The following is a 15743-nucleotide window of genomic DNA, read 5'->3' as shown; positions in this document are numbered from 1 at the left end:
TTCTGAAAATTAGAACAAGCATATTAAGGTGATAAGTCTGATGACAGTACCAAAGCACATTCAAGGTAGAAATCAGGATTCCAGTGAAGAACAGCAGAAAGACTTAAAAATTTTTCTTGTCCAACTATGTAAATGTGAATCAATACATAAACACAATGGACTTGGAGCTGACAATTAACACTGAAAACTGAGACTAGTTTTATATTATGTTGTTCCAAGGAAGTACCTGTTTAATGCTTGCAGCACCAAAAGGCTAATCTAGTATCAAGATGAAGAGAGAAAGAAAACAAAACCAAACATAATTATTCCTTAGCATAAATTCAGTGTGCCCACATCTTGAACATTCTATGTTGTGTTTCTCTTTTCTAACATAAAGATAAAAGAAAAAAAGTTAGAAGAGCAAGGAGAATAAGAGGTATAGAAAGAACTTGATTAAGATTAGAAACAGATGGAGATACATGTAAGTTTATGAAACATAGCGTCAGAGGGAATTAGGTGCATGCAATGAAACGAAGGTAGAAAATTGCTCTTCACATACCATGCTTTGAGCCTTATACAGACATTTCTGAGCAGACAAAGAAACCTCATTCAGCTCTGATGTTCTAATACAGCTCTTAAGATCTAAGGCTTAGACTACTTCAGAGACTCCCCCTTCAAAGAAACTCTCTATTGGTAGAACTAACACACACAAGCATGAGTACTGAGCCAGAAACACCACAAAAAAAAAAAAAAAAAACAAAAACACGAAACCAAAACAACAAAATCCTGCCTTGTGAGAAGTTCAGCACAGAGCTAAGGAAAATACACCCGCTGTGATACAAGAAACAGGCCTAGTTGGTACTGAACAATGCTACAGACATTTTTACAATCAATGAAATGTAATCAAGACTAATTTTATGTTATTTCAAATAAAATACATCAAACTTGTGTATTATGTTGAATAATTTTTCTTGATCTCAGTCTTTCAAAAAGCCTACATTCTGTCAAGAAGCGAGTTTTAAGGAAATAACATGTCATTCAATGTCACTATTTTTTTTTAAACCTTTCCCAGTTTTATTTCAAACCTTGATCTCATCCTACAAAGAGAAGGTGTTTATAGAAATGTCCTAGTAAGACTATTTAGTAGTTTCTTTTCCTCCCCCCCCTCACTTTTCAGAGTATGCGAGAGATTCCAAATTACAGAAATTGTTAAACCATCTTTTTTCAACTTTAGACTGAAGCTCTTACCACAGGTGAAGGTCATACTACTCAATAAAAAAGATCTGAAAGCTTCTCCTCCCAGACCCTGAAATTAGTAAAGACAGTCAATCCCTGCCATCATTCATTGCTTCATGAACTTAAACGCAGTGCATTTATTCGGTCTGAAGTTTCTATTATTCAAATTCTATGGCTCTCAGAGAAAACTTCAAGTACCTGCAATTTCAGAGAGACCTATTTATTGATCTACTGGTGAGAGAAGGAAGAAAAAAAATGAAAAAGTAATAAAAAAATCGGTGTTAGAATAGTAAATAACATTTTTCATCTGCATTACCTCATCATGTGTGTATCTGTAATCTGCCTTCTTTGACTTCAGATCCCATAATACCACTATTCCAGACTCAAAGCCAATCAGAAGCTGCAATAATAAGGAGATATATTAAGTCTTTATAAGTATAAGCAAAATAATAGCACTCGCAATGCCTGTAGTTCTTGCCCCAAAGAGATGCAGCATAACACATGTAGTAACTGCAAGTAGCCATGAACACAAAAATTAGCAAGAAGTGAAGACCTCGATGTTAGAGAATTTTACTTTGTATCTGTAATCTTCTTAAACTTCCAGTTAATACAACTGACATTCATGTAAAAAAAAAAAAAAAAAAAAAAAAGTGCATGCTTCTGAAGAGTCCTTGAAAATCCCTTTGAGTTCCAGTAAGGTCAACATTAAACTTGAAGTGTATTCCTTCCTGAGTGAAATGGTAGGGTGGGAAAAGAGAACTTATTGGGCATTATCCTCACTGGAATTTGTTCTGCTTAGATTTGCTGTAAGAACATACTATCCTTCCTGAAGTTTGAGGTAACCACTCATAGTCTATAAAGAAACTAGGTAATACAAGCTTTCTCCAGGTGTCAATCACAATTGAGACAACTGGCTAAAGGAACACCAAGAACCTTAGCTGTTCAGAAGAGGAAAGCTAGAAAGAAATCAAACAAGATAATTTCTCAAATAATCTTTTTTTGCTAGAAGCAATATTAAACCATTTCTGCAGAGAGCAACAATTCAAATTGCTCAAAAATTGGTCTAACATTTTTCAGTACTTAAGTGTTTTGCTCTCCTTATCTCTATCTTAAGTGACACTTCTTTTAATGAAAAGAAAACAAGGCCAACATAAAACAGTAGTAACAGTCTTGGCACTTGTTATATAGATGACAATGCAGCTTCATCTTTCATAGTTGTTGGATCTACTGTGAGATCCCTCCTTTGAGCAATGTTGCTACAGAAGAAGTAGCTCCTAGCATTAAGTAGCACACCTCACTATCACTTTTTTTTTCCCCACAACGAATGTACAAAAAAGTAGCCGTTGTCTGCTGGGATTCACTTGCTGTTGAAACAGCCTACTTCCTATGAGCAAACAGAAGTGCCCTCAGGGCTGTCCTTTGTATTACAAGTTAGAAAACACTAACTTCACACATGTGCCATTGTAGCCAAGGAGAGAGATCTAAATCAATATGGTCTATTGCCATACCTAGAGATTTTGCTTGGACAGCCTTTTCGGCATGCTAAGATTTTCAAGGTGTGCAGTTATTTCCAGTACAAAAAATAACAGATCTCCTACCTGTGTATAGATCAAATATGTGATCTATTTCAGTGCTATACAGCAAAAAAATACCCTAAAAGTATTAGACACATCTGATATAGTAAAAGTGAATATTAGGGGGTTTTCTCACTAGTGTCGTGCATACTGTTATTTTAAATGATCTTGCTTATCATAAGCCATATTGTATAGTTTTTCTATTTTAACTTTAAACATTAGAATAATCACAGTGATTAGAAGGTTAACAGCATAAACAATTTTTTTAAAAGTGAGTACACTGGAGGTTCTTGTAACTGCACTTTTTTTTTTCCAGCAGTATTTTTCTTATGAGAAAGAAAAGGAGCGTAAGGTCAGATTCTGAAACACTGATTAATAGCCTGATTGATAAAGAGAGTAGTTCTTAAACTTTATTTGACAATAATTAAATGTGGGGTGGAATACGCTAGCATAAATAGATCATTTGTCTTTTCTGAAGCTATCACAGCTTCATTGCATGCATATTCTAGGGTCCATGATTCTGGAACGTGATTCAAACGTAATTATACATAGAAACTCATTAGTTATTGATTTTCTACAGTAAGCTTCATCCCAATTAAAAAAATATCTACTCATGAAATTCTCCTTGATGGACTGAAACCTCAGGTGTCTAGGATACAAGCTTAAAATTCACATGTTATTAAAACATTCAAACCACTGTTAAGACAATAGTATCATCCTACCTCTCTTCAGTTTTATCCACCACTAATATGTCAAATGAAAAGCAAGTAAACAAAAAATAATATTTCTCCTGCATATGTGCAACAGTAGTAAGCAAAATTAGTTTCTCTCTCCTTGAAGATTCTTCACAAATGAAAGTTCAAAACTCTAGGATATTTCTGAGACTGACAAAAATAATAATTCAGAATTCTATCCATCAATCTATTCAATCACTATGCCTGATTAATCTAGAGTGAAGTCATTAAGGAAAATATGTTTAAAGTGGCATCAAGGTCTCTCTGGCTAAGTTATAACCATACTTTTGTCAGAGGTCTACACACTTTTGGAAAAGATAGATGCAAGACTGCCATTTTCAAAATATTCTTCTATATTTTGCTTTATTCCAGTTGGCAAAATTAAGTAAATCCCCTCCTGCTTGCTCTTCATTGGGGACCAAGGAATCTGAAGAAAAGTTGCAGTAGATCACTATGACTTGCTAAATAACTATTCGAGGCACACAAGCTAAAGAAGCTGAAGACCCTTCATAGAGAGGGTGAGCCATGTGATCCCATCCCAAGACTTGTAGGTCTGTTACCTGAAGCACAGACTTTGTCTTGCAAATGTCAGTTAAGTGATGAATGTATGATTTGGTACTACAGTAATTGCCGTGACCTAGAGAATGCATACTAACATTTGAACTCCTTGCTTTCTCTTAATTCATGAAGCCTTCACTGTGAATTAAAGTTATGGGTCCTCCATTGTTCTTGCATGAGCCTGATAAAAGATGTGTCAAAGCACAGGGTTTATTTTAACACTCAATTTACTTTAATAGCATAGGAGGAACTAATGACCACTGAGTTCACATACCATGTTCTTCTCTTTGGCTATGTCACAGAACAAAAATAATTGTCTTTCAAGGACTTCAAGAACATGTATGGTAAAACTTTTTGTCAAGATAAAAAGATTATTATGTTAATATCTCAAAAGAGGGAAAAGACAAGTCTAATACATTGCTCTTATTTATAAGGTTGGTTGAGTTAACTTTTCTGAAGTATCTGGTTGTACTAGAGGCCAGCTAGGTTTTAAGCAATTTACTATCATCACTAGATGCTGTTAGCTAAATGAGAATGTCAGACTTCAAATCCTGTAAGAACTTTTGCCTTGGATTAGCTAAACTAAAGATGAAGTACACAGTATTCTATATAAATAAACATTTTAAAGTTGTGAAACAGCAACACCCAAGAGCATTATAAAGTTTATTTAATTTCCATTCCATTATTTCTGCACCTAGGTTATGACTGGGTTTTTTTGGTAATATGTTAACTTTTACCACCATAAGTAAAGTTCTTCAATTTTATTCTCAAGAATTTTTGCAATTAAGCACTTTCAGCTGTGTTTTTAAATGTTTCGGATTACAAGATACATTCAATTATTCCAGTAACATGTCCCACAGTCATGTCTGTACCTCGTTTCATATTATTTTCAAAGCCTAAAAAATCTTCATTTAGCCTTCCTTTATGCTTTGAACATTGTCCTCAGCTACTTAATCCTTCCTTAAAAAACAGTGGTATCTATATTTAAAAAAAAATAAAAGGTCTTGCTGGAGAAATAATATACTGAATAGTCTTTAAACATATCCTACCTTTCCTTCATCCATTGGATTGTCACTAATGTGGACAACAGGTCCTGGGTGAGATTTGGACGACCTAAACAAGAAAAATTTCCATTTAATAAAAAAAAAAAAAGTTTCCCTGCCCAAAACTGCATCTCAAAATGATCACAAGTAATAAAGATTCTGCAGATATAGGATCCATGTAAGCAAGCTATTGACATTTCAGAATGGAGTCACTTTTATCTTGAAGCTCAAACATTTTCTGTCTGGTTTTAGGCACTAGGTTTCTGTCTTTTCATAAGAAGGAAAAACTGATTTACTGCTTATGCACAACACAGGAAAAAAACCTGCCATTAGCTTTACAGTATCTATCTTAATGTTTGTTGTTACAGACTTGACACAGTTGGATAAAATGTTTATTTTTATGCTGGAAGACAGGTCTTGCCATTATTAATAAACTGCCCAAGCTGTGTGCTGTTAAAAACAACACAGAGTTAAGACTTTATGTTGCCTTCTTGCTGTTGAAGAAGATGGCCTAATGAAGAACTATGTGTTTCAAAAGTCTTTGGCAAGTGACGGATTTCCTGTATGCTTTGTAGATAGATATAACATTCTGGGAACAAAACAACAGTATAGGATCAGCAGTACACAACTATATGTTTTCACAGACAAAACAGTACATTTGCATACACAAATTTATTATTAAAAAAAGGAGGAGCAACGACAACAGCTGTAAAATATACCTCACTCTTGGAACAGGCTTATGAATTTACCTTTTCAGCCAGTAATTTTATACTCAGCATGCATTAGCTCTCTTACAATATACATCTTTGTACTTTGGACTTTAACCTCAAAACAGTAGAAGTAACATGCCTGCTTAAGTACCAGCCTCATCATGTTGTAATGCATATTGTTTTTCTACTTCTTTATCATCACAGATAATAATTTTTATATCTATTTTTATGTCTATTCCAAACACTGTGATAAAATAGTTGGAGACAAAAACACATATATTAACATTAACACTTCACATTTATAAGAATAAAAAGTATTTACGTGACTATGTACTTTGATCATGTATTTGGTGTAGTGAGACTAATATAAAGGCTGCTCTAGGTAACAATGACATTCCTGCAACTGATGTTAATATCTGGGACACTTCTGTTCCCTCCCCTTCACATATAATACTTGATTAAACTCACAGTTCAATGGCTTTATTCCACATGATGACATAGCCTGAGAGAGTAAATGATTCCACATTGACAATGTGAATGTTTCCTCTTTCAGTGCCCACGTATAGCCATTTACTTTGGAAAGGCAGATGACAAAATGTTATCCTGAAAGACAAAGCCACCAAAAAGGGAATTAAAGAAAAGTCTTTTACATATCCTACTATTCAAGGTCTATGTTGGCAAAAGGTAGAAGGTAACAGGCAAACAGAAAGAAATAAGACAAGTTACAAATAAACAAAAGTAGCAAAACCAGTACATGACAAGAGATGCACAGACAATATAAAAACTTAAAAAATAGAAACTAAGGTATTCTAAAACTATTACTCATTCAGATAATAATCACACAGCCACCTTTGAAAATTATCCTACTGAATGTATTTGCTTAAGATAGCTGTAATTTGAAGCTTAAAACACAGTACTCATGTGTAACAACCTATAAATTTCCCTTTGAAATCTATCTAATTACAAGAACAAAAGAATTCTAGAAGTTACCTTATGCAGATTGAACTGATTTCAAGTGAGGAGACAAAGGCAGAAAAAGTATAACAAATGTAAATTTGCATGTAACCCAAAGTATTCCCTAAAAAGCAAACCTAAACAATTATAAAAGTAATTTTAAAATAAGTAGTTTAAATTTGGGGCTATTATTTTACTTAAACTATGTTTTAATTTTCTGCCTTAGTTTTCTCTTCTGCTAGAAGGAAGTACCTGAACAAAACTCAAAAATTAATGACTGTACAAGCAGAGAACTCTTCTTTGACCACAGCTCCAGCACAAATATTAGTATTTGAAAACTTGGTTATTTCTGTGCTCGAGTCCTGCTTATTATTTACTTATCAATTTTGATGAAATAGTAAACAATGTCTGTAGGAACTGAAGCTTCTAAAGCATCTAATTTTTCTATACAACAGAAATACTAACTTGAAATTAGAGTCTAGAAACTGTAAACTCTAAACCATTTTAATCTGACAGAGTCCAATATTGAAAGAAATTGCCAAACTACTTGGACTATCAAACTTGGGGTTTCAGAGATAAAGTAAAATAATTATTCAATGTAAATGTGCTCTGTCAGCTCTAATCCCTAGCTTAAAAGAATTTTTTTGTTCTTGTTTTCGCCCAGTTGGGTTCCTTTCTTGTTGAATACATGCACCACTTCACAAGCCTGTTAATTATTTATGCAAAGAACAGCTTTAGATCTTTGCATTAGATGCTCTATATACACATTTAACGTCCACAAATGCTAACAGCAGCAATGAAGAAAATTGTTATTGGCTGAAAAGACGTTAATTTGTATTACAGGTTTCAAAAGTTAAGTCTTCTGCAGTAATATTACCTGGATCAAAAGTGTGCCACTTCACTTTTCATATCACTAATTTCTTTTTAGTTAGGGAATGCAGTTTGCTCAAGCCAATCTTTAAATTTGTCTGTTTTCTAACTTCCTTGATTTCTTATGCTTGAATACTTAAGGCAAAAGGCTGTACTTTTTTCATCGATGTTTCACAAAAAAGGACCATATACAAGATTTAAAATGCTCTTCTAACTCACTGAACTTAGAGGTTGTAATAATTTTTGCTAAGCACAGTAATCTCCAAACACCACAGGTTAAAGACTTGAATTTCACCACTGTCCTTGAAAAAAAATATTTTATTGGAAGCTGTCACATACATCTGTAGATGTAATTTCTAGGCAGACCCCAAAACATTACTGTCAAATAACAGAGCTCTCCCACTACAAGCAGGTCATGGGGAAGGGGAAAGAGATGAAGCATGAAAATATAAACCCTCACCACTCATCAACACCATAGTTTCTTTTTGTACCAGGACTCCACATCCCAGAAGCAGCTAGAAGCCAGATTAGTTGGAACTAGAAACATGGCCTAGAAGCCAGATTAGTTGGAACTAGAAACATGGCCTAGAAGCCAGAAATAATATTCAGGAGTAGGGTCATGGGCCTATCTGTCTTGATCTGTGAGTTAATATTGTCAATTACTGTTAAACATTTTCATTACAAAAAACAACCTATTTCCTTTCACTTAAAGAGGGGCAAAAATATAAGTTGAGGCTGCAACTTTAAATACTGTGCTTTTGCTATTGCAAAGAAGTGTCCAACTCCCCAATATTCTTGATATTCTTCTTGAATATGCAGCCATATTCAATTTACTATGAAGGTGAGATTAATTTTGTCAAGAGTTAGCAAGCAATGAAATGATTCCATACTGAGAGTTGAACAAGTAACTTCACAAAATGTTTACAAACTCTCAAAAACAGGACGTTGAAGAGACTTCAAAATTGTTAAGTATAAGCATATATAAAATAGCGTTCTTAATATTATCTTTCAAAGTGTGCTTTTACCAGTCTTTTAAAATCAGAAAAAAAAAATCTTGTATGATTTCTATATAACCTAAAAAAAAATTCTTATAGATTTTATGTTTCACAGAACAACTGATGACTAGCTAAATCCAAAAGGAAATTGTCATGCTGATCCGACTATAATGAAAGAATTACCATTTCACCTTGAATGTGGTAAACGTTACTCTATCTACAAATAATTTTATTTGGTATTTCTTTATTTTCTGAGTAGAAAAAGTGAGTCGTCCAACTTTTAGACAAATATAATTGAATTTCTGAATTAATTACAGATAACTGCATTTATTTTAGCAATTTACAGAATAACATCTCCAATATTAAAGCCCATGTACTGAGCTTCCCTCTCTTCAATGATTAACGCTTCACCTTAAAATATGTAGATTTAAACACTGAAAATGTTACAGTCCTCTTAAATAAAATTCAGTGAAGCCATGACCATGTGAAGGACCACTGACAACATATTAGCATGTCAACATACAGGCTACATTTGGTGGCCTCACTTGCTCTGTTGAAAATTGAGGATTAAAGGGATTCAAATTTGTTTTGGAAGATGGAAACAAAAGGTTGATGTCTTCTCAGTGGTGAGGCAATAATTCCTTATTTAACACTTGACCAAGGACAGCATATTTTTTTTCTGAAAAATGCAGATTTTTCCTTCAGAAATGTATCTTTATACCACCACAAGATTAGAATAATATGCTCCATCCATAACATGGTTTAAGATCAACAGAAGTGGAAGTTGTCATATAGTGCTCTGGCCATTTCTATCACTCAAGCATTCTTCCCCCCCTCTTTCTACTTACAAATGAATATGTACATAAATGTGGAAAATAAATTTTTGGGAACAGTTCGAAAAGACCACAGGTATACTCAAGTAAAAATTTTTTTCAAGTCTTTCTTGCACACAAACCCCAATTGCTTGCAAACAATGTATCAGTCAAAAGCAGAGGATCAAACTCTTCTCCTGTATCAAGACATTCTGGCCAAAAGTACTGGAACAGAAGCATATATAAAAAGTAGACCAGTTTTGTGCATCTAAATAGGCAGACTGGGACTGTCTGAGCCAGTGATCACAAAGTAGTATTTGCAGGCAGCTCTTTCATGGCACAACAGATTCCTCATGTTATCTTCAAGGAAATTTCAGCTACCTCAGTAAGTATAGTACATTTTGTGAAGCGGATTGAACTTTTAGAATGATGCAAGTATTGTGTACAGCACTTTATTCCAAATATTTCACTTCCCCATACCTGTACAAAGAAAATAATCCCTTTACAGAAAAAAACAGTGCTTTAAAGAGATTATTTTTTTTAAATTTCAAATCTACGTAATGATTTCAATATATGCTAACATCACTGCTAAAAATGAGGTACTGTTATTCAACCCCAAAACAGTCAAGGTAGTTCTAAACTCTTCTGTAGCTGTACTTTTCCATAAGCACAAAATCTTCCTCCTCACTGTATATATATTTTCAAAGCCACTGCTTCTGTCACTCCCAAAGTAAGCCATAAGAAGTTTCTTTCATGTGAAATGAATTTGTAAGACCTGAACCAGTAGTTCATGAAAACAAAATCATATACAGAAAACCCAGTCATACACTAACAATGGAAAATATGGATAAAAGAAAAGCCTTAACAAATTATTTATTGTTCTTATTGTACTCAAAATATAATTTGTGCTATTGCTTACAGGTGAGTATTAGCAGTGACAGGAGAGTCCTTAAACAGCCATTTGTAAACCTACTGAAAAGATTTCCTCTCGCAACTTCAGACCATGTGTTTTTTCTAATAAACTGTCAAAGTTAGTTAAGAAAAATTTAGTTGTGGTTGTTTCACAAGGTGTATCAAAATAGTTATTATAGCAAGTGATAGTATTCCCTAGAGGAATTTAATTACAGAAATATCAAAGAACACAATTTTTAAAATTAATATGTAAGTTGAATTAGGGTTTTAAGGGAAATAAGTAAAAATGACAAGTAGTTATCTTGAGTGTATTATTATGACAACAGATATCCTTCTAAATTAATCTTTCCCTTTCCCTCGTCTACTGCATTACAAAGTATTATATGTTCTTCAGAATTTTCCACTACTTTAACAAAGTACAGTGACAAATACTGTGATGAATGACAAACACTGATAACAGGTTTTATTTTTAAGCCACTAAAACAATTTCTAGAACCTCAAGCTATCATTATAGGTCTGCAGTTACTGTAATTACACTAGCTGCTCAGATCATTATTGTACATGCAAAATAAAAAATTTCTAAAAAGAAAAGTGTTAAGCTACCGAAGTTGTATTCTGCACACCTCTATCTTCAGCCTTTCATGCCTGAGATAGTCACCATGTAAAATTCAGAACCTGAAAAGTTAAATTTTTATGTTAACTTAGACTCCATGTCCATGGTGTCCTGTCAAGTCTTCAATGAGCATAAAGTCAAGAGCCAGTGTCAGAATGACATACTGATGGAAGTAAGCAGTGGTTGTGATTTCACTAGACTGCTGCAAGGGGTCTATTTTCAGATCTGCTAACTGCAATAAGCTTAAAATAGCTACCAGTATGAAAAAGGCCTGATGGGGCAGATGGTACATGCAAAGGAACAGTTCTTCTACAATGCATCCCCAAATTGTCCTCCCAAAAGACCATGTGGATAAGTGCAATATATCATAGAAATTGGACCAGGTACTTCAATTCCATTTATATCCCATAACAGCACTCCAAATACATTCATTTGAAGGGCTGCCTCTAAAGGCAGCTGAGAAGTACCTATGTTCTGTATCCAAGTTGCGGTGTACAATAGTGGTGTCAAGATGGAGTAATGGGGAAGCAAGAGCCAGTAACAGAAATAAAATTGTCGCCACCGATGTGATCAATACTAGTGCCATTTAGATAATTTTACAGAAAAAAGGCTTAATTTTAGAGGGTTTTTTAGGTTGCTGCAAGTAATTGTATTTTTACGATACAATGTTCTGAATATATTTCATGGCTTACATGTTATTTCCTCTTTGGAGTCGTATTTCACCTCTCTGTTCTAAGATAGCTTTTCAAACTTCAGTTGTACTTCACTCAGAAAGGATCTCCACATTTTTATTTGTATATATATTTATACACAAACAGAAGAGGGCTGCTTCACTGCTTGTAATGCTGACATAAGACCAATGCACAAATGCCTCGAGTCAACCGATTTGAAATCTAAGAAAATTTTTTCAATATTGAAGGAATTCACACCAGGTACCCTAAAGATTTGAGGATCTCTTACCACTGATAAAATCCCATGCACTACATATTTATGAACTTCTGTTGGTTTATCTGACATGACTCAGAGTAACCAGATCTCTGGCATCAGAAGACACTTGGGTAGCTTGCAGTTCAGGCTGAACATTTCATCTGGGAAAGTCACACACCACAACTTAAAAAAAAAAAAAAACGGCTATGTCCAAGATGTAGCTCTCCCATGGGAGACAGAAGAATTGTACCCACCGCTGATGGAGAAGTCTGAGGACTAGAGGTTGAATTCTGCACAAGAACATGGTAGTTGGCCATTATGTGCTTCATACCACTGTGAAAGTCAGTGTGCAAGGAAAATGGCTAACAGGACAATGATTTGTCTAGACAAATTTTTCTAAGACAACAGTCTTAGAAACCTGAAATCTCAGGACTTAGCACTTTGGTTCTGCCTGAGTACCAAATGCAGTAGAAGGCAACTGATGCAACTGCAGCTCCATCAATTGCACTGACACATGGGACTGAGCGCATGTACAGCCTCGAGAAAATGTTTTTCTTGGGAATCTGATCTTGCATGAAAAAGACATTCACGTGTGCAGCAAATCCAGACAGTCAAGAAGTTCATTTTCTCATGCTAACTTCCTAAAACAAGATAAAACTCCTAATTACATAATCTAGTGGATAACCACTGAGTAACATATTTAAGCCCACCAGGTAAAAGAAGGCTATATAAGACACCATCAAGGCAAGCAGACCCAGTGATCTTTCCACTCTCAAGAAGAAAGCCAGTTTAAAAAATGTAAAAAACCTTAATTATGTGAGAAAAACTTAGTTTTGTTGCACATTAGACTTGTACTTGGTATATCATTGACTCTGCAAAGACTCCAAATATTTAACTTCTCAGAAGTATTGTTTGGATATGTATCTGTAATTCTTCTGTTAGTTATGCTATAATCCTACCCCAAAACACATAGGTCAAAGGGAAAAAAGCCAGCCCTCAAACAAAGGATGGAATTGAAACAGTGGTATTGGTACACAGAAAGGGAAAGAAAAAAAATCACAACCAAATACCCACAAACAATGTCTACCAACACCTGCTCCCACAGGCAAGAAAATCTGTATGTCCTTCTGCTATCCACAAAGTGGCAGAATTGGTCAGTTTATAAATTCAGTGAGGTAGAAGAAAAAATTCTCTCAATATCTGCTAATGCATGGGCCAAGTACAAAGTTACAGTATCTAACAAGGTGAGATGTGTCACAATAAAAGTCTTGTTTATTAATAAGTAGTAAATACAAGTGGGATTTTTCACTTACTGTAGACAGAATTTGTGTTTTACATGCAATTCTAAAGGTGCTGCTTACAGCAGAATACGAGGCCAGCAATGCTTAAAGCATAATTTTGTAACTCTGAATTGTGCAGTTTCATGCTGAGGAGAACTATTTAAATCCCACAGCAGAGAAGTTGACATATTAAAAATTTAACTGCTATCAAGGCATTCAGTGATCGATATGCAAAGCACTCACACTAAACAGTTCTATTTTTATGCTATGATTTTGGTTCTTGTCTTTATGCTAAGTCACAAAGCAAGTAAACTACTTCTTCTGGCATTAGAATGGGGAATATCAGCCTGGGAAGAATGCAAGTCCTAGATATCTAAACAAATTTTTCATACTTCTACATAAAGCTGACTGATTTGGGGTTTGGTTTGCAGCAAAGGAGATTCAAATTTGTCATCCCCCACTTTAAAAAAAAAAAAAAAAAAAATCAAGTTAGTCTGTTGCTTCACCCTCTTAAACTGGTCCTGTGAAAGTCCCTGCCTCGTTAGTGATGTGTGTTTGACCTTTCACACCTTAGATCAGCATGAAGTACCTGCCTGGCAAAAAAACTGAAGCCAGACTTGATACCTATCTCACAACATGCTCTCAATATTTACTCTAATAAAATGTGTTAATTATGTTTATTTCAGGAGTTAATCTAGCCTAACATTAACCTTTGCTACTAAGTCAAAACAAATTTGACGTGAAGCTTGCATTACATGTGAACACACAAGAATTTTATTGTGTAGGATATGTATACAGGTACGTAGATCACAAAGAGACTACACTGTAATCCACTGAAGAAATCTTAGACAAATATAAAACCTAGGATACTAAGTAAGTTCATACACTGAATTGTGTGTTTTGCAAAAAGATACTACTTTTACACAACTTGCATGGCAAGTCATGAAAGCAACCCCCGCCGTGTAAGCATCTTTAAGCATTCTTTTTCCTGGCCCCTACACATTGCTTCCCAGAGTCAAGGAACAGTGGCCAAGCTTAGTATGACATTGGTTTAATATCTTCTAACATTTGTTTAGAAACTAGAACATGAAGCAGCTGCAAAACCCACACAAATGCATGAGGAACAAAAGGCTAGAAAACTTGCGAGAGTAGCTTGTTTTGCACTATGCTTCTGACATCTGCCAGTAATTTCAAGTAGCAGATTTGTTATACAGCAAAAACTTCATCAGTCACCAGTTCAGAAGACTTGCTTCAAATTACTAACCATCACTGGTACACAAAGCAGCCAAGAGCAATGAATCTATTAAATGGCCAGTTTCTTATCCACATATACACACCTCATTTAAAAATGCTGCTTTCTGTTGAATATTTAAAGACTCTTGGCCACTACTGTAAAAGAAACCTGCTCAAATCTAAAAAGCTGCAAGTTATCCAATGAAGACATTTTCCAGCTCAGAACAAAGTGTGTAATGGGCACAGAATTATTTTAAAAGAAAAAGCAACTCTTTCTCACCACTTCCTGTTTCATGAGTAGAAAAGCAAGAATTCACACCACTTTCCAGTCATATACTAGAGACTGTATTCTGAATTAATTTACTGGTAATTCAATACTCTAATTCAATTTTCAGTAAGTATATAAAATACTTAACACATGGCACAAGCATTTATAAACAAGCTGTATGTTTTTTATTCCTTATTTGAAAGATGTTCAAAACAGGCCTGAAAGAAAGCTAGCCAAAATACATTACAAACAGGAGAAACAAATATGAAATCTAGAAATTGCGTTGTTAAACATTGGGCAGTAATTCTTCCATATGGCTAAAAGCAAGAATTTAGACAGAGTTGGTGAAAGGCTGTGCCAGTAGAATACAGAATTCATTAGCAAGTCATAGCCTTATTTATTTATTTTTAAACATAGTTCAAGAATAGTTTTCAAGACTAGAATACCCTTTGATTTGGGTAGCTAACCCCTACAGTTAGCTTTCTATACTACAGACAATCTTATCATTCACATCCTATCCTTACACATTAAACTCTGACTTGTAAACAAAATCTGAATATAAATTGGCATGTGACATATTGAGTTTGAGTCCTATTAAACATGGCACAAATACTGCTTTTTTGCAATGGGAGTACCTGGAAGTATGTTGACAATCAGGTATACCATTTTAAACTTGAACATCTACAGAGTCCTAGAGCAAATACTGCTATGACTGGAATAGTTCTTTCAGTCATATAGTAAGATTTGACTTTGTCTCCCCTCCAAGGACATCTTTTCCAGTTCATTAACTTATTCTTTTACCCAAACTAATATCCAAGTTATTCAATTTCCCTACACAAGCTGGTAAATTAAAGTACCATCAGAGATGATATTGCTACAAGGCTCTGTTGTACTATTTAATATTTTAAATAATTCCTGTTTAAGAAGTTAGTTATCCTTATGAGCAAATCTTAAACCCACAACAAATTATTTAAAAGATTTTATTAATAAGGTATGTAACAAATTGGTGCTCGTGAATTGCAAAGACCTAGTTTTATTCATGAAC

At 34.4% G+C, this 15743-nt stretch overlaps 1 protein-coding gene across 6 annotated transcripts in view; it reads right to left on the bottom strand.

The window, feature by feature from the left end:
* Window positions 1-15743, bottom strand: part of STXBP5 (syntaxin binding protein 5) — a 117434-nt gene that overhangs the window by 67507 nt on the left and 34184 nt on the right. For all 6 annotated transcript variants that reach the window (XM_042795723.1, XM_042795725.1, XM_042795727.1 and 3 more), the window contains exons 5-7: window positions 6303-6437; window positions 5131-5194; window positions 1532-1615 (exon numbers count right to left, since the gene is read on the bottom strand). In XM_042795723.1, coding sequence (XP_042651657.1) covers window positions 1532-1615; window positions 5131-5194; window positions 6303-6437 — 283 coding nt within the window. The remainder of the gene's footprint in view (window positions 1-1531; window positions 1616-5130; window positions 5195-6302; window positions 6438-15743) is intronic.

This window comes from Tyto alba, unplaced genomic scaffold (assembly GCF_018691265.1).
Source record: "Tyto alba isolate M040663 unplaced genomic scaffold, T.alba_DEE_v4.0 Super-Scaffold_22, whole genome shotgun sequence".
Taxonomy (NCBI): domain Eukaryota; kingdom Metazoa; phylum Chordata; class Aves; order Strigiformes; family Tytonidae; genus Tyto; species Tyto alba.
The sequence above is the reverse complement of the archived record's forward strand: the minus strand, read 5'-3'. Positions and strand labels throughout refer to the sequence as shown.